This window comes from Gorilla gorilla, chromosome 18 (genome assembly GCF_029281585.2).
Source record: "Gorilla gorilla gorilla isolate KB3781 chromosome 18, NHGRI_mGorGor1-v2.1_pri, whole genome shotgun sequence".
NCBI classification, from domain to species: domain Eukaryota; kingdom Metazoa; phylum Chordata; class Mammalia; order Primates; family Hominidae; genus Gorilla; species Gorilla gorilla.
This window is the reverse complement of record NC_073242.2, coordinates 23,743,542-23,767,961: the sequence shown is the minus strand read 5'-3', so window position 1 is coordinate 23,767,961 and position 24,420 is coordinate 23,743,542. Positions and strand designations below refer to the sequence as shown.

The window sequence follows — 24,420 nt, the reverse complement described above, 5'->3', positions numbered from 1 at the left end:
AACTGGGCTCTTGGGATAAATGCTGAAATCCTTGGGATATCACGCCTGTAATCCCAGCACTTTGGGAGGCCGAGGCAGACGGATCACGAGGTCAGGAGATCGAGACCATCCTGGCTAACATGGTGAAACCCCATCTCTACTAAAAATACAAAAAATTAGGCAGGCGTGGTGGTGGGCACCTGTAGTCCCAGTTACTCGGGAGGCTGAGGCAGGAGAATGGCGTGAACCCAGGAGGCGGAGCTTGCAGTGAGCCGAGATCGCACCAGTGCACTCCAGCCTGGGTGACAGAGCAAGACTCTGTCTCAAAAAAAAAAAAAAAAAAAAAAAAAAATCCTTGGGATAAATGCTCTTGGGTAAATGCTCTTGGGATAAATGCTAAAATCTTTGGGATAAATAGTCTTGGGAAAAATGCTCTTGGGTAAATGCTCTTGGGATAAATGCTAAAATCCTTGGGATAAATACTCTTGGGATAAACACTCTTGGGAAATGCTCTTGGGATAAATGCTAAAATCCTTGGGATAAATACTCTTGGGATAAATGCTCTTGGGATAAATGCTCTTGGGTAAATGCTCTTGGGATAAATGCTAAAATCCTTGGGATAAATACTCTTGGGATAAATGCTCTTGGGATAAATGCTCTTGGGATAAATGCTCTTGGGTAAATGCTCTTGGGATAAATGCTAAAATCTTTGGGATAAACACTCTTGGGATAAATGCTAAAGTCCTTGGGATAAATACTCTTGGGATAAATGCTAAAGTCCTTGGGATAAATACTCTTGGGATAAGTGCTCTTGGGTAAATGCTCTTGGGATAAATGCTAAAATCCTTGGGATAAATATTCTTGGGATAAATGCTAAAATCCTTGGGATAAATACTTTTGGGATAAATGCTCTTGGGTAAATGCTCTTGGGATAAATGCTAAAATCCTTGGGATAAATACTTTTGGGATAAATGCTCTTGGGTAAATGCTCTTGGGATAAATGCTAAAATCCTTGGGATAAATACTCTTGGGATCACGCTAAAATCCTTGGGATAAATACTCTTGGGATAAATGCTAAAATCCTTGTCAAGGCCAGCACAGCCCTGCGTACTGTGACTCATGCCTACTTCCTCAGCCTTTCCTTGGACTCTCTTTGGCTTTCTCTGCTCTACCCAGGCTGGTCTTCTTTCAGTCTCACATCGTTGCTATATAACCCCCAACCACAGGGCCTTTGCACATGCTGTTTGCAGAACAGAATACATTTTCTCCTCTTTTTACACGGTAAACTTCCATTGCTGTTTCCTCCCTGACACCTCCCCATTCTCTCAAACTATGTGACATTTCTCTTGTACATGTTCTCAAGGTACTTGATCTCTCTTTCCCAGGACTTTACATGGTCTTTACACGTTTTTTTTTATTTGTGTGTGTCATTATTTGATGAATAACAATAATAAAAATTCATTTCATTTTAGCTATGCTATTATATACATATTTGGGGAGTTAGTAGGCCATCATGGTTTATCTAGAATTGATCATCTCCCACCAGACTCAGTGTATTGAGTTTGTGGGAACAAAATAATGTGCTTTTCCTCAGGAAACTACTAAAATCACTCAATGTACATATAATGTAAGTATTCAAACCTATCTTCCCCCAAACATTTTCTTTGTAAAGCAAGGATGTGTCCTATACACCTGCTGCTCTTAGGTAGCTGAAAATGGTGTTTATTTGTCCCCGTAGAAGGAAAGGGATTTATTTCAGGTAGGAGCAGAGCCAGCAATGTAACTCAAGGTCACAGCCAAGGGCTTTCCATTTGATAAAACTATTCTCTGGGAAGATCTACCCCCAGGGTATTTCATGAAGTCATTAGCACAATCAATTCCATTCGTTAACTATATAGCATCATTCTGTCAATACAGCCAATCCAGATTCCATCCATCAGCAAGCCTAGTTGACTCAGCCTCCAAAATATATCACTTCTCTGTCTACTTTTTTTTTTTTTGAGATGAAGTCTCGCTCTGTTGCCCAGGCTGCAGTGAGCCGAGATCGCACCACTGCCCTGCAGCCTGGGCAACAGAGCATTACTGATCATGCAGTGGCACGATCTTGGCTCACTGCAGCCTCTGCCACCCAGAGAAATTCTTGTGCCTCAGCCTTCCAAGTAGCTGGTATTACAGGCGTGCACCACCATGCCTAGCTAATTTTTTTGTATTTTTAGTAGAGACTGGGTTTAACCATATTGGTCAGGCTGGTCTCCAACTCCTGGCTTCAAGTGATCTGCCTGCTTCAGCTTCCCAAAGTGCTGGAATTACAGGTGTGAGCCACTGCACCCAGCCCTCTGTCTACTTCTTTCATTCACCATGACTACCATTCCGGTCCAAGTCACCATCAAAATGGTGGGCAGTGAATGAGCACTTTTGAAGAAATGTCTAAGCCTGGATGCAGACAGGGAAGCAGGAATAACTTCATAAGGCAAGGGCATTTAACTGGGGTCTTGAAGGATTAATCAGAGTTTTCTAGCAGATAAAACAACCTTGCAAAGGCTCAGAGTCATGAAAAGTCTTAATAGAAACCACGCCATAAACAGGAAAATCAGCACAGCAGCAAACCTAACTGGTTCCCACTGATGAAAGAAAGGAGATGAAGAAAGAAGAGAGAGACAAGAGAGAGGAAGAGAGAGAGAAAGGGGAGAAAGAATGAAAAGAGAGAGGAAGGAGGAAGAAAGAAAGGAAAGAAAGAAAGGAAAGGGGGGAGGGAGGGAGGAAGGAAGGAAGGAGGGAAAGAAGGAAGGGAGGAAAGGAAGGAAGGAAGAAAGGAAGAAGGAACGAGAGAGAAAGAAACAAAGGAAGGACAGAGAGAGAAAGAAAAGAAAGAATGAGAGGGAAAGAGAAAGAGAGAGGAAGGAAGGCAGGAAGGAAGGAAGGAAAAAACAAAGAAAAGGGGGAGAAAGCAAGCAAGCAAGAAAGAAAGCAAGAAAGCGAGCAAGCAAGAAAGCAAGCAAGAGAAAGCAAGAAAGAGGAAGAAAGCAAAAAAGCAAGCAAGCAAGCAAGAAAGAAAGGAGAAAGAAGGAAAGAAAAGAGAGAGGGAGAAGGAAGAAAGGAGAGAAAAAATAAAGAATAAGAGAGAAAGAGAAAGAAAGAGGAGAGAGCAGAAGGAAGGAAGGAAAAAAGAAAGAGAAGAAAGAAGAGAGAAAGAAAAGAAACCTCACCTCAAATTTCTGCCGCAGTTCTTCATTGGCCTCACTTCCTTCTGGTGGCACAGGCACATTGAAGTACTCGCCTTCCTCCTGGCTCAGTAACTTAAACCTGAAGGGAGACAAGGGGGTGGGACACATTTTATGACTCTACTCGATATTATTTTACTGATCAGCATATGAAAAGGAGGCCTATATAAAGCTCTACTTGAAAAAATATATGTTGAGGGTTTTTTGGTTTGTTTTGGTTTGTTTTTCAGTATGTTGGGTGGGGGGTAGTGTGCATGGTACACTACCAGGTACACTATGTATTTTTGTAACTCTTCCATGGACAGCAGAAAAAAAAAGTATATCACATGTACATAGGAGGCAAAGTTCTCACTCTCTCTATATACACACTTACACAGTTTTCTTAGTTATATCGTTAAATTACTGTATATTTTTACCTAGTTTTTGTCCATTAAGTAGTTTCTTATTCTGAAAGAATGCTATGAAGATCCCTCATCGTAAATTTCTTGTTGTTGTTGTTATTGTTGTTGTTGCTTTTAGAGATAGGGTCTCACTCTGTCACCCAGGCTGGAGTGCAATAGTGCAATCACCGCTCACTGAAGCCTCGAGCTCCTGGGTTCAAGCGATCCTCCTGCCTCAGCTTCCTGAGTAGCTGGGGACTATAGGCATGTGCCACCATGCCCAGCTAATTAAACAAAAAAAATTTTTTTTGTAGAGATGGGAGTTGGCTATGTTTCCCAGACTAGTCTTGAATTCCTGACCTCAAGTGATCTTCTCACCCTATCCTCCCAAATTGCAACCCCCACTGCCTGACTGTAAATACATTCTTGTCATGCTCTTCCAGCATTTCTACCTTTCACCCTACATAGGGTGCATAGGGTGCCACTTTGCCATCCTGGCACTCAACTGCATTTAGGTGACCATGGACTTGACTTCATGATGCTATTTTCTCTGCAAACGTTTTCCCAAAATGTGCTGTAGTCAGCCTTTTGAGAAACGGCATCCCTTAGTGGTTAAGCGCACAAGCCCTGGAGTCAAACCATGTCTGGGTGCAAATCTCATCTCATAACCTTAGACAGGCTGGTTAGCCTCTCTGGGCCTCTGGTTTTCTCATCTATAAATTGGAATACAAATTCCTTTTTCATAGAATTCTTGTGAAATTGAAATGTAATGACGCATGTAAAATGATAAGCACAGCACTTGGTATTCAGCAAGTATTCAATTAGTGGCATCATCATGATTATTATTACTGTGACTAATGTCATTATTATTATTTTAGAGACAGGGTCTTGTTCTGTCACCAAGGCTAGAGTGCAGCAGCACAATCATAGCTCACTGCAGCCTTGACCTCCTGGGCTCAAACAATCCTCCGGCCTCAGCTTTCAACTAGCTGAGACTAAAAGCACATCCCACCACACCTGGCTGTTTTTTTTTTTTTTTCTTTTTTTTCTTTTCTGGCAGAGATAGGGTCTTGCTATGTTGCTCAGGCCAGTCTTGAACTCCTGGGCTCAAGCAATCCTCCTGCCTCAGCATCCCAAGTAGCTGAGATTATAGGCACATCCGACCATGCCCAGCTACTACTAATATAATAATAAACATGGGGGCTTCAGTTTGTTTCTTGAGCACAAAGATTTTTTCAGCTAGTAAGAGGATGAGATGAGTGTGAGGAAAGAAAAGGGACATTCTAAAAGCATTTGAATCAGTGGGAAAGAAAAAAGACCCCAAAACTCCTCGCTCTCAAAGATCATTCCTAACCGAAGTTTAAAATTTTCATCACAATGTTTTCTCTCCATTCACGAATCTTCTTACGCAGCTTCCAAAAATGGGCTAGGTGATTCAAAGCAGAGAAGACAATTTGAGCCTCTACGCCTCCACATTTAATATTCCAAATTTTCTTCCAAAATTCCACAGAAATTACCAAAAGAAATACAAAAACAAGAGAGCATCTGTATCTTTGCTGGAAATCGAGAAGGGTGCTATCCACACAGCAGGGACTTCCAGGGATTCCTACAAATTAAAGTAATAGAAAGAAAACAGAGCTATGTTGGGTAAACTTTAACTTTATCCATTCAGATGCTACCTTTGTGGATTTTGCTAGATTTGTATATCAGCGTTGAAATATCTGTTTTACTTTTTTAATAATAAATTTAATTTTAAAGGACACTTTTTATTTCTTCCTTGGAAGGAAATTCAATATCACTTGTTACAAATAGAAAATAACTGTTAAAAACAAAACAAACAAAAAGATAAACAAGTCATCGTAGTGGCTCATGTCTGTCATCCTAGCACTTAGAGAGGCTGAGGAAGGAGGATCACCTGAGGCCAGGAGTCCAAGATCACCCTGGGCAACATAGCGAGACCCTGTCTCTACAAAAAAATTAAAAAAATTTAGCTAGGTATGGTGGCGCATGCCAGTAGTCCCAGCTACTTGAGAGGCTGAGGTAGGAGAATCGCTTGAGTCCAGAAAGTCAAGGCTGCAGTCAGCTATTATTGCACCACTGCACTCCAGCCTGGGTGACAAAGCAAGACCCTGTCTCTCAAAAAAAAAAAAAAAAAAAGGTCGGGCATGGTGGCTTATGCCTGTAATCCCAGTACTTTGGTAGACCAAAGTGGGCAGATCACCAGGTCAGGAGATTGAGACAACCTGGCCAACATGGTGAAACCCCATCTGTACTAAAACCACAAAAAAATTAGGTGGGCATGGTGGCACGCGCCCGTAGTCCCAGCTATTCCGGAGGCTGAGGCAGGAGAATCGCTTGAACCCGGGAGGCAGAGGTTGCAGTGAACCGAGATTGCTCCACTGCACTCCAGCCTGGGCAACAGAGCCAGACACCGTCTCAAGAAAAAAAAAATAAACAAATGGAAATCAAGGAAATCAAGGTTATGCACGTGCAAGTAGATGGTGTTGCTTACTAAAGGCTCTCAATCGAAAGCCTGCCCCTGCCCCTTTTTAATGGGAGATCAGCGAAGAGCAAGTGTTAGAGTGTTAACGATATATCAGAGACCTCTGAGATTTTCTCTTTGCCATAATTTGAAGAACTGAAAGAACACTGACAAAATAATCGCTTTCTTAGGGCACAATTCAATATTATTTATGCCCTGACTGTGAACCATCTAGAGTATTTGGGGTCTCACACTTGGGAAAATACAGATAAAGGGGAACTGACCAGCTGTCATCCATAAAAGGTGCCCCAACAGAGCCCAATAATGACCCTGGCTGAGACCATCAATGACCGGGTGAGGGTTGCCGATTCCCATTCATATGCAAGAGGAGACATGTCAGTGCCTGGAGCAGCGAGCAGAGGCATGGTGCCACAGCGTGTGTTCACGGTGGCCAGTACGCCACAGAGTGAGTGAAGGATGCTGCCACTACTGCCTCCAAATAGGACACGTGTGCCCCCTCAGAGAGGAGCAGGACCCCTTCTGACTTTGAGATGCACAGAACCAACGTGAGGAAGATGGGCTCTCCATCTGGCATGAGGGGTGCCTGTTATGCACCTGTCTCCACTGTAGCCCCGCCCAAATGTCAGGAACAGGACTCCTGATCTGACAAAATGGAATTCCAAAAAATACAAAAGACTCCTGTCTCCCTTTATCCAGATATGAAATGTTAGAACAAGGACACTTGTCATTTCTGTGCTCACCCTTCTATAAGGATAGGCAAATAAGCACAATAGGATGTGTGAAAAATTCAGTCATTTAAATAGAAAGAAACAATGCAGAATCAAAGTAACTCCCATGAAATAAAACTGCTGCCAAAAGAGAGAACATTCTAGAAACTACCTAATTCATATTTGCAGTGAGATTCAAGAGGTTGGTGCATCTGTGAAAAGGGAACAAATACGAGAGTAGGAAAGACTACTTTCGGAAGAAAAATATAATCACTGAATTAAAAAACTCATTTGAGACAGTGAACACAGCATGGATAATTCAGATAACAATTAGTCAATGAAAAGAAAAACTTGAGAAATGTTTCTGGCAATTGGCTTGATATCTATCATATTAGATTGGAGTTGAACCGAATGCTTTATATACCATAAGAAAAATGCATATTACCAAAATTAATTTACAACATGAAAAGGAGGAGGAGGAACGTTGCAACATACATATGTCAGGAAAGACATATTAATATTCTTCTCATATAAAAAGTTCTTACAAGTCAATAAGGAAAAGGCAAAAGGACATAGTCATATATAAATATAAACAAATGGCAATATGCAAATGAAAATGTTCAACATAATTTCTAATACAATATGTGTATAATCTTTGTATCATATCTTTGAAATTTATAGCACTGGATGTTAATGTTAATAAACTGAAAAGTTTCATACAAGATTGATAAGACCATAAATTGATTTTTAAAATTGTAGGACATTTTGGCAAACACTTTAATAATGTGTATATGCTTAAAGTCATCAATTCCAGGCTTAGAAATTTATTAGGAAATTATTAAAGCTGGGCACAAAAGTTTTGCCACAATTATGTTTATTGCAGATTATTTTTAGGTGAAAAATGCAAGGTACCAAATAGTATGCACAGTAAGATTTCATTTTTTGCTTCACTCTCTCTCTCTATAGGGTCAATAGTGGTTATGGGCACTGGGAATCTGGGGTCTCTGAAATTCTCCAATTTCTTATATTTTTCTAATAATTATTCAATTAACAATAATGACTAACACTTACTGAGTGCTATTTAGCAGACATTGGGCACCTCACTTATATTAACTAATTTGATACTGCAACAATCCTGTGACATAATTACGACTATTATCTCCAAATGAGGAAACACAGCACAGAGAGGCAAAGTAACTTGCCGAGGGTACACAGCTAGGAAGTGGTACAGTAGAAATTCTAACCCGGGAAGTCTGATTCCAAAGCATTAGTTTTTTTGTTTTTTGTTTTTTGTTTTTTTTTGTAATAAGACCAAAATGTGATTATTAATAATAACAAAAAGTTTTTTAAAAAAAGTAATATAACACTGATTTAACATAATAGTTATCTGTTTAGAAGGAGATGAAAAAAAAGAATGAAATAGGAAAGAAAAAGAAAACTTTAGAAACACCATAAGAAACATGGCAATTATAGCTATAAACATTAAAACATTTTCCTGTGGAAAAAAGATCTCCAGATTCAGAATTATAAATCATCCTACTATAAAGACACATGCACATGTATGTTTATTGCAGCACTAGCTACAATAGCAAAGACTTGGAACCAACCCAAATGCCCATCAATGATAGACTGGATAAAGAAAATGTGGCATATATACACCATGGAATACTATGCAGCCATAAAAAAGGATGAGTTCATGTCCTTTGCAGGGACATGGATAAAGCTGGAAACCATCATTCTCAGCAAACTAACACAGAAACAGAAAACCAAACACTGCATGTTCTCACTCATAAGTTGAACAATGAGAACACATGGACACAAGGAAGGGAACATTACACACCGGGGCCTGTTAGGGGGTGAGGGGCAAGGGGAGGGAGAGCATTAAGACAAATACCTAATGCATGCGGGGCTTGAAATCTAGATGACAGGTTGATAGGTGCAGCAAACCACCTGGCATATGTATACATATGTAACAAACCTGCACTTTCTGCACACGTATCCCAGAGCTTAAAGTAAAATTTAAAAAAAAAAAAAGAAAAAAAGGCCAGGCGTGGTGGCTCACGCCTGTAACCCCAGCACCACTTTGGGAGGCCAAGGTGGGCAGATCATGAGGTCAGGAGTTCAAGACCAGCCTGGCCAACATGATGAAGGCCCACCTCTACTAAAAACACAAAAATTAGATGGGTGTGGTGGCCCATGCCTGTAATCCCAGCTACTCGGGAGGCTGAGGCAGAAAAATCACTTGAATCCAGGAGGCAGAGGTTGCAGTGAGCTGAGATCGTGCCACTGCACTCCAGCCTGGGCGATAGAGTGAGACTCTGTCTCAAAAAGAAAAAAAAAAAAATCCAACAACGTGCCACTTGTTACACAAGACCAAAGGACTTAGAAAGATTAGACATAAAAGAATGGGAAAGGACCTGCTAGGGAAAAGGGATCGACCACATCACAACTAGAGGACATATGCAAAGGTCAGTTCAATCTCATTAATTCCTTGGCTCCCTGTGTTCTTCAGAGTAGAAGACAAAGTCCTGACAAGGCCGACAGGATCCGCCAACCCTCTCCCCATATCCTCCCAGACCTAATCCTCCTCCACTCTCCCCTCATGGATCCAGCTCCAGCTACACGAGTCTCCTTACTGCTCTTCCAACTTGCCGGGTGCACTCCTGCCCCAGGGCCTTTGAGCTTGCCGTCCTCTCTGCCTAAGACAACCTCTCCCTAGATATCCACACAGCTCCCTCCTCACCTGCTTTAGATCTTTGCTCTATGTTACCTTTTCAGTGAGTTCTTTCCTGAGTTCACTATAAAATCTGAACGTCTCCACTCCCCAAGATTCCTTGTCCCCATTTCTTGTTTACTTTTCTCTATGGCACTTATCAGCCTCAAACATGCCATGTTTTACTACTTATTTTTGTTCATTTACAATTGTTGTTTATTTTTCTTCAACTAAAAAGAAAACTCCATGAGGCCACGGATTCTTGTCTGTTTTGCTCATTAGTGTCTCTTCAGCACAGCAGGTGCTCACTGTATATATTCAATGAATGAATGAATGAATGCCAGCAACAAAGTAAAACTATAGAGAAAACGCATTAGCTGCAACAAAGAGAACTTCATGTCAATATAATAAGACTTGTAGAGTTATGTGGTTAATAATATTGCCATATATAGATAAGGCAAAAACCCCTTGAAATAAAAAGAATGTTTGTGAATCATTTTGCCTGAAGAAACTTAATAAGCACTACACATTTAGCTCAAGCAAACAAAAGGACAATATGAAGGTATAAAAGATCTGGACCTTAGCTGGGCGTGGTGGCTCACATCTGTAATCCCAGCACTTTGGGAGGCCAAGGTGGGTGGATCACCTGAGGTCGGGAGTTCATGACCAGCCTGACCAACAAGGAGAAACGCCATCTCTACTAAAAATACAAAATTAGCTGAGCGTGGTGGCACATGCCTGTAATCCCAGCTATTCAGGAGGCTGAGGCAGGAGAATCGCTTGAACCCAGAAGGCGGAGGTTGTGGTGAGCTAAGATCGCGGCATTGCACTCCAGCCTGGGCAACAAGAGCGAAACACCGCCTCAGAAAAAAAAAGATCTGGACCTTATAATACATTGGAATGAAGAAATGTATACCCTGTACTCATGGACATAAAGATGACAACAACAGACACTAGGGACTATAGAGGGGAGAGGGGAGGGGAAGACAAGGATTGAAAAACTAACTATTGGGTACTATGCTCAGTACCTGGGTGACGGAATCATTCATACCCCAAACCTCAGCATCATGCAATATACCCAGGTAACAAATTTGTACATGTATCCTGTGAATCTAAAATAAAAGTTGAAAAAAGGTTTATTCTTTCTCCACAAAAAAGTATACTCTACGAATAGCTAATATAATCTTTTTCTTGAAAGTCCACAGAACTTTTAACAACATTGAACAAATACTAAGCTATGCTGAAAGAAAGGAAAGAAAACAGGAGGAAAAAAGAAAAGTGCACAGGCCATATTCTCTAACTTGAAAGCACTAAAACAGTAACTTAACATTAATATTAAAAATTTAAACAAAAATCTAATTCTAGGGGTTAAAAAAATGCCTAAATTAAGGCATGTTAGAAAAGAAACTAAAACCTCAACTGCAGGCCCTCAAGGAAGTAGCAAAAGCCAGAATGTTAGCATATCAAAACTTAGAGGAAACATTTATTCCCTTAAATCCTTGTTCATTATTTTTGGCCAGGTGCAGTGGTTCACACCTGTAATTCCAACACTTTGGGAGGCCGAAGTGAGAGGATGACCTGAGGTCAGGAGTTCAAGACCAGCCTGGCCAACATGGTGAAACCTTGTCTCAACTAAAAATACAAAAATTAGCCGGGTGTGGTGGCAGGCACTTGTAATCCCGGCTACTCAAGAGGCTCAGACAGGAGAGTCGCTTGAACCTGCAGAGACTGTGCCACTGCACTCCAGCCTGGGCATCAGAGCAAGACTCCGTCTCAAAACAAACAAACAAACAAACAAACAAAAAAGCTATTCATTATTTTTAAAGAGCAGAGTCAGGCAAAAGAAGAAAAAAAAATTAGTAAAATGTTCAACTGAGAGTCAAAGCCGAACACAAAATAAACCTACAGAAAAGGAGAAAACAAACAAAATTGATACACAAATCCCAGAGTTAATTCCTTGAAGAAAATAAATAAGTAAATAAAACAGATGAACCTCTGGAAAATGAAGAGGAAAGAAAGGAGACAGTATAAATAAACAAAATTAGAAACAAAGAGGAGGATTTGACAACAGATACAGGGCAGTTGGCCAAGAGGCAGACAGGGGGCCTGGGGCTGGTGCACCACATCTGGGAGCTTCCACAGCTGCATCTGCTGTTTCTGCCACACGGTCTTCAATTACAACACAACAGAAGAGCTGATGGAGCCCATCCCCTTCTAAACGGTGAATCTGAGTTTCAGAAAGGGTGTGAGACTTGCTCAAGATCACATAATGTTCAAAGAATCCCAGGGGCAAGAATCCAAATGTCTAGGATCTGGTCCATTTACAGTCAAGACAGCATCGCAAATGTCTTGGCCATAAATCTGAAGAGGACTTTTATCTGCAAAAAGCTGCAGAGGGCTTTTATTTTGGAAAAGTTCCCTTCCAACTATTATGTCATCAACTTCACAGCTATTCTAAGTGGTGGATGGAGGATAGGGGGTGTTGTAATCAATCTGATGGGTGGCATACCTGCTGTGAAGGCTGTAGTACAGAGAGGTGAAGTGGCTCACCTGAGGTCACAAAGCATCCATCCAGTCAGGAAAGCCGAAATAAAATCCCAGCTGTCTACCCTCTAGCCTTCCACCTAACCCTGTATCAGGAGGCAGAATGGAATTTGTATATGCTTAGGCTCTGGCATCATAGAAATCTGGACCTGAACCCAGCACCGTTGCTTACAAGCTGTGTATCCCTAACACACTGCTGAACTATTCTGAGCCTTGGAAATGATGAAACCTAGAATAACTGGAGAATTAAATGATCATCTAAGTGTAAATGCAGTAATATTTTGGGCTTACTCCTGATACACTATCCCTATTCTTAAGCCGTTTTTTTCTTCCCTGCTCTCTGCCTTAAGGGAGTAGACAAGGCAGGCACTAGCCCAGGAAGAAGGATATGGCATGTGTGGGAGTTAAACCATTTTTGCAAAAATTATGACAGTAAGAGAAATATGACATAGAAAAGTTATGACAGTGTAAGAAATAGGACCTAACTAACTCCATCTGCTTCTAATCTCCAAGCTATCCTTGTCCATTCCTGGGCCTAGGCTAAGCTAACTATGGGAAGAAGTTAGTTTCAGTTCAACTTCATTTTTTATTTGTATTTGTTTCTTTATTTACTTTGAGACAGGGTCTTTCTCCATTGCCTAGGCTGGAGTGCGATGACATGATCACAGCTCATTGCAGCCTCGACCTCCTGGGCCCAAGTGATCCTCCCACCTCAGGCTCCTGAGTAGCTGGGAGCACAGGTGCACGCCGCCATGCCTGGCTAAATTTTTTGTTGAGACAGGATCTCACTGTTGCCCTAGCTCGTCTCTAACTCCTGAACTGAAGCAATCCTCCCACCTTGGCACTCCCAAAGTGCAGGGATTACAGATATGAGCCACCACACCTGGCCATTAGTTTAACTTTAAAACAAAGACGATAACAGCTCCTTCCCAAAACTAACCATCTCCTTGCTTGGGGACTAAAACTGCCTTTGTAAAACTAACATATTAGCCACAAAGTTAGAATTCTGGCTCCAGAGACATGTAGCCAGAGGTCACAAGATTCAGGATCTCCCCAATTGCTCCTATAGATAAAATCACTATTATAGACCTAAAATTGGTGTTTGAAATATTTTCCAGACCCTGTATTCTGATGGACCAGCTGGTGCAACCCAGACTGGGAATCCATACAATGAAACTGGCTTACCTAGTCTTGTGATCCTCACCCAGGAACTGACTCAACATGAGAAGACAGCTTTGACCCCCTATGATTTCACTCTCAACCCACCAATCAGCATTCCCCATTCCCTAGCCCCCCCCTTACCACTAAACTGTGCTTGAAAAACCCTAGTCTTTGAATTTTGGAGGAGGCTGATTTGAGTAATAAACTCCCATCCTTCAGCTTGGCTGGCACTGTGTTTATTAAACTCTTTCTCTGCTAAAATATTGCCGTCTCAGTGAATCAGCTCTAGATGAACTCATTGGGTGATTGTAGGAGAAGCCCCTCCCTTTGGGGCTTGGAGAACCTTGGGAAGGAGAAAGGACAGGTGGTGGGGAGAGGTGGGTTTCCCTCCTCCTCGGCTGGAACGCTGGCCAGAGACCTATCCATGCACCAGGCAACATCATTCCAGCAGCAGCAGAAGGAGCAGAAAAGACTCCTCAGGGGGAGGACTCAGGCAGGTTCCTGGCCTCCCTGAACCAGGCCCAGCAGTGGCCTATGAGTGGGACAGAGAGGGTGCTGCATGGAGGGAACTCACAAGGAGAAGCAACAGGCCAGGATCTTCAGCACAAAGCCAGAATGATGCCCCAAAGCTAGGTGGGACCAGTCCCACTTCAGTGGGCGCTGGTTTAGGAACGTAGGCTAAAAATAAAATCTTAAGGCCCCCCACTGACAGAACAGACCCCCTCCTCGGCCAAGAGGATCTAAGAAAAACCTTAAAAACGGAATTCTCAGCCATGAGAGAAAGGAGATTGGACACGTCTTGTTATACCTCCTCTCTTTTGGAGTTTAGATACAACAATGGACTGACATGAATGTTAAAGTAGAGATCATAAGACTGACAAAACAGACTCTTTGTGGCAATAAAATACCAGATTATAAACAGGACTAACGCCAGGCCAGGCAAAGGTGAAGTTGCACCATAAGCAAGCCATCTTGCTGCACAGCATCCTCAACTTAAACACTCTTTTTTTTTTTTTTTTTTTTTGAGATGGAGTCTCACTCTGTCACCCAGGCTGGGTGCAGTGGCGGGATCTCAGCTCACTGCAACCTCCGCCTCCTGCGTCAAGCAATTCTCCTGGTCAGCCTCCAGAGTAGCTGAGATTACAGGCATGCGCCACCACAACTTGCTAATTTTTTTGCATTTTTAGTAGAGACGGGGTTTCACCATGTTGGCCAGGCTGGTCTCGAACTCCTGACCTCAAATGATCCACCTGTCTCGGCCTCCCAAAGTGCTGGGATTGCAGGCATGAGCCACCACGCCCAGCCAACATAAAATATTTCTTTCTATTAACTCCAAGTTTTAGCAAAGTCTTACTCTAACCAACTGCAAATTAAAGAATCTCCTATAACCCATAAGCCGCATTTAAAGCTATCCTGCCTTTCGGGCCCAAACCAATGTATAATCTCCATGTATTGATTTATGTCTTTGCCTGTAACTTCTGCCTCCCCAGAATGTGTAAAACCAAACTGTAATCTAACCACCTCAGGACCACTTATTCAAAGCTTCTTGGGTTTGTGTTTCCCCAGGCCACAGTCACTTATATTGACTCAGAATAAACTTCTTTAAAATATTTTACAGAGCTTGGTTTTGCTGTTAACAGTGACCAGTCAGAAAAGTGAAACAGTGAAGCTCAGAAAGTACCACATGCAGCATATAGAGTCCCTTCTCCTCAGTCACCAGGAGCTCACAAAAGTGCATGAGAAAGTCTAAGTCCATTATAGAAAAGAAAGAAGCTTTATTTTTTCTGCACACCTGATCAGTGCTGTGTAAAAGTGTGACTCCACGACATCTGGAAAAGCTCAACCCAGAGCCTGGCATCTATTAAGAGTCAATGAGTAGTAGCTATTGTTATTATAATTATTATTATTATGTTTCCTCTTGTCACACTGATACCCCCTGAGGATCATGCATTCTTTCTCTTTAACCTCTTTAAGTTTGATTTAAAATGAGAATGAAACATCCACTGTGAGTAACTGATGTACACCCTGCAAAGTCAAGTCATTTGTATGTTAGGGAAAAATATCCAAAGCTTGGGGGAAAAAGAAAACCAAAAAGATGACCGTGTGAACTTTTAATGTCATGCTAGAGCATTTTCTAATTAGCTATTTCTTTCCTCACAGTAATATTACTTTGTTTAGTTTATTATTCACCATCAGGTCAGCCCCAGATGGCCTCCCTAGTCTGCAAAGATACATGTTAACTTTTAGAAAACTGAGGTGAAATCTTTGCCCAGGCTGGAGTGCAGTGGCACAATCTCAGCTCACTGCAACCTCTGCCTCCTGGGTTCAAGCGATTCTTCTACCTCAGCCTCCCGAGTAGCTGGGAATACAGGCACCTGCCACCACGCCCAGCTAATTTTTGTATTTTTAGTAGAGACATGGTTTCACTATGTTGGCCAGGCTGGTCTCAAACTCCTGACCTCAGGTGATCCGCCCGCCTCAGCCTCCCAAAGTGTTGGGATTACAGGTGTGAGCCGCCATGCCTGGCCAAAATCTTTTTTTTTTTCATTCTAGTAGATAACCCCAAAGCTTATGATTCTATTGTCCTGTATATCAGTCAGTTTTATATTTAACTGAGCAAAGTTATTTCAGCATATCTTTTTCTACTGACTACACGAACATCAGTTTATCAAACCTTCTGTGGAATCATTCATTCATCCTGCTGCTTTTCTCCTTAGTGAGCTAAGGAAATCTTTGGCCAATGCCCATTAATGCCCATTATCTATCTTATGAGAACTATGTTTTTAACCATTTGTGAATTGTGCTTTAACACAACTCTTTTGGGGTACATTCTGTAAACCAAAATAAAATTCTAAGCCCCCTAGCCATGTAAATGGACTCCTTCTCTCAGCCAAGGGCATTCCAAAGTTAACCTGAAAAACTGTTTCAGGCCATGATGAGAAGGGAGAGTCAGACATGATGTCTCATTATATCCCCTTCCTTTTGGAATTCAGGAAAAGCCAACCAGCAATAACAACACAGACCTTAAGTCTGATACGAAACAATTACAATCTAGTCTCTCTGAAGCCTGCTACCTGGAGGCTTCATCTTCATGATAAAACTTTGGTCTCCACAACTCCTTATGTAACCCAGACATTCCTTTCTATTGATAACAGCTCATTCAACCAATTGCCAATCAGAAAATTGTAAAATCTACCTATGACCTGGAAGCACCTCCCCGTCCCACTTTTAGTTGTCCTGCCTTTCCAGATTGAGCCAGCGTAAATTTCACGTGCATTGATTGATGTCTTACGTCTCCCTAAAATGTATAAAAGCAAGTTGTACCCCATCCACCTTGGGCCCACGTCATCAGGATCTCCTGAGTCTGTGTCACTGGCACATCCTTAACCTTGGCAAAATAAATTTTCTAAACTGATTGAAATCTGTCTCAGATACTTTTGGGTTCAAAACTCTCAGCTCCTGTCTTCTTCACATCTTCCATCATGTTGTCATTGATTTGTCATTTGCGTAATTCCTTGTTCAATGTTTATCTCCCCAACCCACCCTCTGCCATAAGCTAAGCTCCATGAAGTCATGTCTGTCTTATACCTCCATGTGTTTCTAGTGACCAGCACCTAGTGGACACTCAATATATGTTTCAAGAAAAGCCTAAGATAGGCTGGGCACGGAGGCTCATACCTGCAATCCCAGCACTTTGGTAGACCAAGGCAGGCAGATCACAAGGTCAGGAGATCGAGATCACCCTGGCTAACATGGTGAAACCCCATCTCTACTAAAATTACAAAAAATTAGCTGGGCGTGGTGGTGGGCACCTGTAGTCCCAGCTACTCGGGAGGCTGAGGCAGGAGAATTGCTTGAACCCAGGAGGCAGAGGTTGCAGTGAGCCGAGATCACACCACTGCACTCCAGCCTGGGTGACAGAGCAAGACTCCGTTTCAAAAAAAAAAAGGAAAAGAAAAAAAAAAAAGGCCTAAGATGAAACATGGAGCCAAGACAAGGAAGTCATAAGGTGAACAATGGAAAGGAAAGATGTGTGTGTGGTCCAAAGGACACATCTCTTTCTCGCTAAACCAGTTGGATTTTTATTTTCTTTCACTTGAAGCTGAAAAAGTCCTGAATGAGACAATTCAGATATGAGACAATTTATCTTAAAGAAGTAATAGCAGCCCAATTGCCACTTCTCCCAAAGTTATAGTGCCAGGTTAAGCTATTTCTTCTGACTCCTTGACTCGGTTAACTGTGAAATGGTTGCCAAGGGGGCTTACCCAGCCTCTCTGTTGGTAACATTGGAGGATATATATATATATATGTATTTTTTTTTTGCCATAGGAAGGGAGCAAAATAAAATCTTCAGGACAAAGGAGACACAGCAGCTGACTATGAAAACAACACCCCAGTACATCTATGATCTGTGGCCAGACTTGCTAAGGACTCCCAAGGAAGCGGCAGCTTCTCAGACACCATCTGACAGTGGGTTGCTCATATCTTTCAGGTGAAGTGTACAAGCCACTCTAGTGTCCATGGAGCCAGTCATGGAACTGTCTTTGCAGAAATTGTAACAGGGAGAAAATGATGACGTCAGTGAAAGAGATTTGATCTAACCAACTCCCATCTTGCCTTTAACCTCCAAACTGCCCTTACGCTTTCCTGGGCTTGGGCCAAGTTAACTTTGGGATAAATTTAGTGTTTATTTTATTTTATTTCATTTTATTTTGAGATGGAGTCTTGCTCTGTCACCCAGGCTGGAGTGCAGTGGCATGATCTCGGCTCACTGCAACCTCCGCCTCCCTGGTTCAAATGATCCTCACACGCCAGCAAGCCCAGCTAATTTTTGTATTTTTAGTAGAGACAGGGTTTTACCATGTTGGCCAGGATGGTCACGATCTCCCGATCTCATGATCCACCCACCTCGGCCTCCCAAAGTGCTGGGAATACAGGGGTGAGCCACCGCGCCCGGCCTAGTGTACATTTTATATGATAATAGCCCTTGCCCAAAACTAAACTACCTTCATAAAGCTAATGAGGGACCACCAGGTTAGGAGGATGAGAGGAGCCTGAATTCTGCTAAGGTGTAGATATAAAGGATTACCAGCCATTATTCCAGAGGTCACAAGATTTGCAACTTTCCCAATGACCCCCGCAGATAAGATCACTATTGTAGACTGGCCTTTTGAGATGTCTCTTCAGGTTTTTTTGCATTTCTGGTAACCAATGGCTCCACCCCGACCAGACCACCAACCTAACTTTGAAAGAAATTTGTTGTATATTTTAAATGATGACAGCCCTTTCCCAAAACTAAACTGCCTTTGTAAAACTAATGAAATATTGCCAAGTTAGGAGAATGAAAGGAGCCTGAATTCTGCTAAGATGTAGACATGGATTATTATCAGCCTTTATCCCAGAGCTCACAACACTTCCAACTTCCTCAGTTACTCCTGCAGATAACATCACTATTGTAGAACTTGAGATTGGCCTTTTGAGATGTCTTTTCAGGCTTTTGCCTTCCTGACAACCAGACTGCCTCACCTGGACCTGCCAACTAGTCCTATGGCCCCACCCAGAAGTGGACTCAGTGCACGAGAACCATTTTTCACACCCCTATTACTGCATCCCCAACCAGTCAGCAGCACCCATTCCCTAGCCACCCTACTCCTTGCCAAACTATCTTTGAAAAGCCCTAGCTTCCAAATTTTCAGGGAGGCTGATTTGAGTCGTAAAAAAACTCTGTTCTCCCATTTAGCTGGCTCTATGTGTGTAAAACTCTTTCCCTATTGCAATTCTCCCGTCTTGATAAATCGGCTCTGTCTGGGCAGCAGGCACAAAGAAGCCACTGGGCAGTTACAGTCTCATCATGTAGTTTAGTAAATTGGCCCAGATGTAATAAAATAGGGAGTGGTGAGGACGGTGACAAATAGAAAATCCATGTCCTGTCTAAAGGGGGCATTAACTATTCAACTGTTCTCAATTGTTGCCTTCTAGCCCCAGATTTTTAAAATACTAGAACTAATTCCCTCCCTCCCCCCTTCTGTCCCTCCTTCCCTTTCTCCCTTCCTTCCTTCCTGCTTTCCCTCTTTCTTTCTTCTTTCTTTCTTTTTTCTTCCTTTCCCTTTTCCTTTTTCTTTCTTTCCTTCCTTCCTTCCTTCCTTCCTTCCTTCCTTCCTTCATTCCTTCTCTCTCTCTCTCTTTCTTTCTTTTTTATCACTCTGTCACCCAGGCTGGAGTGCAGTGGCTCAGTCTCTGACCACCTTGCTCACTGCAACCTCTGCCTCCAGGGTTCAAGTGATCCTCCCATCTCAGCCTCCCGAGTAGCTGGAACTACAGGCACACACCACCATTCCCAGCTAATTTTTCATGTTTTTGGTAGAGATGGGCTTTCACTATGTTGCCCAAACTGGTCTTAAACTCCTGAGCTCAAGTGATCTACCTGCCTAGGCCTCCCAGAGTGCTGGGATGGGGTGAGACACCAGGCCTGGCCTCTTTCTTTTTTGTTTTCAGTACAAGGACCAAACAAATCATATCTGCAAGGCAGATCCAATCAACCAGACTTCACTTTGGGACTCTGTTTTAGTATTTCAATTTTTGGAGAAAAAGGAAAACATACTTGACCCCGTGTTTGATGGAGCAAGCTGTATGGTAGCTTTCAAAGCAAAATCTTACTTACCAGCCATCAACACTGGCTTTCTGAAGTTCAGAAATCCCAAAGGACAAAGATCCCATGAAGTCATTCCTGCTGGTCAAATCCCAGTCCCAAATCTCTACTGACAGTCTTCTGTCTTTGTCCGATTCTTTCAGCTGACTGCATAGAGTAAAAGAAAAGACATCAGTGGAGGTTGTAGTAATTTCTCAAGCAGAATAAATGTACAAGAGGACAAGACCTGGAGGTAGAAATTTTTAAAGATTACAAGCTGCTGAAAGAAACATATTCAGTTTCCATCCCAGGCTAGCTCTCCAGGGAGTGAGAGCTTTTTCTGTTTGACAGCCTGTGGCTTAAACAGGCAGAGGTCTTAGATTGGCTATGACAAGAACAGTTCTAACTACTTTTGTTATCTTATGTCTTAATAGGGTTCAGGATATTCAGGAATTCCTATTGCCTATAAGAAATACAGATATCAATTGCATAATTGGGTGTGTACATGTGTGTATCTGCACACAGGTGGGTTGAGAATGAGGCTGAGGAAATGCATGGAGAAAAATCCTGGGGAAATTTTCTGTTCTGAGACATGTCCTTGACTGAGGCTGAGAAGGGGCCCAGCTTTGCCCTGAGAGAGGGAAGAGGAGACAGGACAAGGAACTGTGCTTCTAGCTGGTGGCTAAAAAAGTATGACCTCTAAGCTGCCGGAAGCTGAATCCCACTCCACCCCATATTTGCTATGGGACTTTGGGCATACTCTTTAACCTCTATAAGCCCTATCGCTACATTGGGAATAAAATGAGCCGATGAAGTCGGATCGCTTAACCCAGTGTTTGTCACACATCATATATGCTCAGTGAATTGGCTGTTATAACCAACTCCTGATGCCTAGATGTACAAGAAAGAGACTCCCAGATTCTTGGAGCCCTGGCCAGGGAAGACCCTCAAGGGAGGCTGGTGGAGATGTCCCAGAAGGCTGCAGGCCAAGCATCATCCATAAACCCAACTCTAGAGAGGCTGTCACCACACCCTGTAGGTTATGTCCCCCTATTTGCTGAGCCCCATCATTTCTCCCACAACTTGCCTTCACTTAGCAACACATCACACCATTTCCTGTCCTACCCACTCCCCCACACCACAGGCATTCTCATCTCTATTAAAAAAATAGCTCTAATTTTTTTTCTTGGCTCACAATACAAAATTGCCGATGGAAAAGAAGGGAGGGAAAGAGAGGAATGAGGGACAGAGAAGACAGAAAAGGAGGGAGGTCGGGAAGGAAGGAAACAGAAGCTAAGGGAGGAGGAACTCCCTGATCTCAGGTGGCCCATAACCCAACCTCCACCACCCATGCTCACTGCAGTCATTTCCACTTACAATCTAAATGTCTCATTCCACTCAGGGTTGAGGGAGCATTTGATGGTTTTGGTCTTCTGTTTGCTCTCACTTTTGGGATCGGGAATCAGTTTCAGTTTTACGTAGGGATCTGACAGGCCATTGGGGTCCATAGGTACAAGGTTTTTAGCATCTCTTACTGAAAAAGAAAAAGCAGTTTTTGCATTAATACTGTCCAACATGTTTAAGCACCAAGCAGTGACAGCTGCAGAACTTGTGGAAGGTTCTTTGGCATCACACTTGTTTAGTGAGAAATTTAATTTTATTAACATCCATAGCTGAAGCAGCACACAAAATGAGATGGGCTGATAAGATGTCAACTCTGTTCTGTGTTGGTTAAAAATGGATTTCTGACTTTCACACTGCTCTCCCCATACCAAGATTAACTGTAAGTTTTCTAAGCTTATTTTCCACAAAGCCCACAGGAAATGCTGGCTTCTTTCATTTAGCATAATGTTTTCAAAGTTCACCACACTATAGCATGTATCAGCACTTCATTTTTTTGCATGTCTGAATAATATTCCATCGTATAGATATCCCACATTTTGTTTATCCATTCAGCAGTTGATCCATAGTTGAGTTGTTTCCACTTTTTGGCTGTTGTGAATACTGCTGCTATGAACATCTGTGTACCCCAACACAAAAGGTCACATATTGTATGATTCCATTTACATGAAACATCCCAAACAGGTAAATCCATAGAGACAGAAAGTAGACTACTATTAATAGTTGCCAGAGGCTGGAGGGAAAGGGAAATGGGGAGTGACTGCTTAATGAGTACAGGGTTTCTTTTAGAGGTGATGAAAATTTCTGAGAACTAGATAGAGATGATGGTTGTCCAACACTGTGAATATTCTATAAATGTCACTGAATTGTACATTTAAAAACAGTTAATGGTTAATTTTATGTTACATTAATTTTACCTCCATTCAAAAAGAAAAAGCTAAAGAAAGGAAGAATTACCCTCTAAACCAAGGTACACCTGTTATCCATGTATCACCCATAACCAGCACCCAGACAGCCCATTGAGCGAAGGCTGGAACAATGTCAGCAGCATTAGAGCTCAGCTCCACCCTGACTCCAGAACACCTAGGTAAAGAGGCTATAAGGCTAACATGGTGAAACCCTGTCTCTACTAAAAATACAAAAAAATTAGCCAGGCGTGGTGGCGGGTGCCTGTGGTCCCAGCTACTTGGGAGGCTGAGGCAGGAGAATGGCGTGAACCCAGGAGGCAGAGCTCGCAGTGAGCCAAGATCATGCCACTGCACTCCAGCCTGGACAACAGGCAACAAAGTGAGACTCTGTCAAAAAAAAAAAAACAAAAAACAAAAAAAAAACATGAACTTAGAGGAGAAAAGGAGGCAGGGAATCAGCAGTGAAGATGCAACTGGCTATAGAAAGGAGGAGGGAGACTAAATCATCAGCTTGGAGAAACAGGAAGTAGTTAATTAGGAATCAATTCAGAAACCAGTAATGCAGGTAGTCAATGGAAGCAGACTAGAAAATGAGAATTGTACAGCTCTTAAGGATACAATGTCAATCATCTCACTTGCAGTAGAACAATCCACAGTAATACATTCAATCCAAATTGACTCTAACTATCTGCTAAAAGGTGAATATATAATGACTCCTATCAGGAATGCAAAGATGGTTCAACCTTAGGAAATCTATTTTCAATATATTCATCATATCTATAGATCAAAGAAGAAAACCATAAGACCATTGTAGTTATCTAGAAACAGCAGAGAATTTTCTTAACAGGATAAAGGCTATCTGAAATAACAGCACCATGGTTCATGATAAATGCAATTCCATTAAAGTAAGGAATAAGACAAAGATACCCATTACCATAGCCATTATTTAATACTTTTTTTCTCATGTTCCATAAGTGCAGTAAGAAATAAAGAGTTACCCTCTAAACCAAGATGCATCTGTTATCCATGTGTCACCCATAACCTGCACCCAGACAGCCCATAGGGAAAAGGCTGGAAAAATATCCACAGCATAAATAAAACCAGAAATTTTGTAAACTCAAGATAACAAGAAAAACAGATTAGAAGAAAGAATATTGGAAAGTAGGAGAGAAAGCACCCCCTCACTTCCTGCAACCTTTGCTCACCCCCAATCATAGTTATCTCCTACCACGGTCACACTCGGGAGCCTATTATCCCAGAAATTATACCACTTTCTCAATCTCAGTTTCAAGTACCCTACTATCTTACACCAATTTCTATTTTTCCAATTCATTAGTTCTATTATTCTACTGCAATAAATCTTCCCCTATTCATCAGTCCATTCTCCACCAATCAGTCCCTTGAACCCAACGCATTAGCTTGATCCTCCTATTCCCTCTTGCTTTTACTCCATTCATCTCCAGATTCAATTTTATGGTGCATTTTAGCTACTCCTTTGGAAAGACCCTCAACTCCCTTACCCCTCTTTCTTTTTATTTTACTTATCTCACAATACCCCAGCCCTACTTAAATTCAAATACCTGTCCTTTCTTACTCTGTCCTTTTCCTACACTCAAACAGCTGACCATTGCTGGAAAAAAAAATAAGACTGACTTCCCTAAAATGATACAGCTAGTAAGGGGTTGAGACTACATAAATGAGATGGGAGAAGCATTGAATCGGCTACCAGGATCAAGCTGTAACTTATTCTGTGCTGACATTTTTTCTGCACTCTAGCAATATGGCAGTGTCTTCTATTTTTCCACAGGCTGAATTCATCTCCCATCTCAGCTTGCAAGCTGCATCTCATTTTTGCACCAAAAGCAAGATGTTGACCTTGATCAATTAGGTTCAACAAGCAAATCCCTACTAAGTGCTAAGCATTCTGCTAGACCCTGGGGATATAGGGGACAAAATAAAATGTTAATCTTGTCCCCAAGACAGACCATATAGTGTCATGGACACAGGGCTACAAGATCCCAGGGTCCGCATCTTACCAAGCAGTTACTTCACACATATGAATCTCAATTTCTTGATCAATAAAATAGGTTGTTACAAGAGCAAAATTGGATAAAGAATATGCATGTTTAGCACAGAACCTGGAACTTAGAAAATACTCAATAAATGTTAACTGCTATGTATTACTGCTGTTTCATTATTATTCTTATTCATATTCAATGCCCTCTTTCACTACGTTTTTGTTGTGTGTGTGTGAGAGAGAGAGAGAGAGAGACAA

At 42.0% G+C, this 24,420-nt stretch overlaps 1 protein-coding gene across 3 annotated transcripts in view; it reads right to left on the bottom strand.

Moving 5' to 3' along the window:
* PRKCB (protein kinase C beta) overlaps positions 1-24,420 on the bottom strand; it is a 385,313-nt gene that overhangs the window by 104,604 nt on the left and 256,289 nt on the right. For all 3 annotated transcript variants that reach the window (XM_019012417.4, XM_019012418.4, XM_055365530.2), the window contains 3 exons: positions 21,214-21,370; positions 19,870-20,004; positions 3,186-3,282 (listed from right to left, as the gene is read on the bottom strand). In XM_019012417.4, coding sequence (XP_018867962.1) covers positions 3,186-3,282; positions 19,870-20,004; positions 21,214-21,370 — 389 coding nt within the window. The remainder of the gene's footprint in view (positions 1-3,185; positions 3,283-19,869; positions 20,005-21,213; positions 21,371-24,420) is intronic.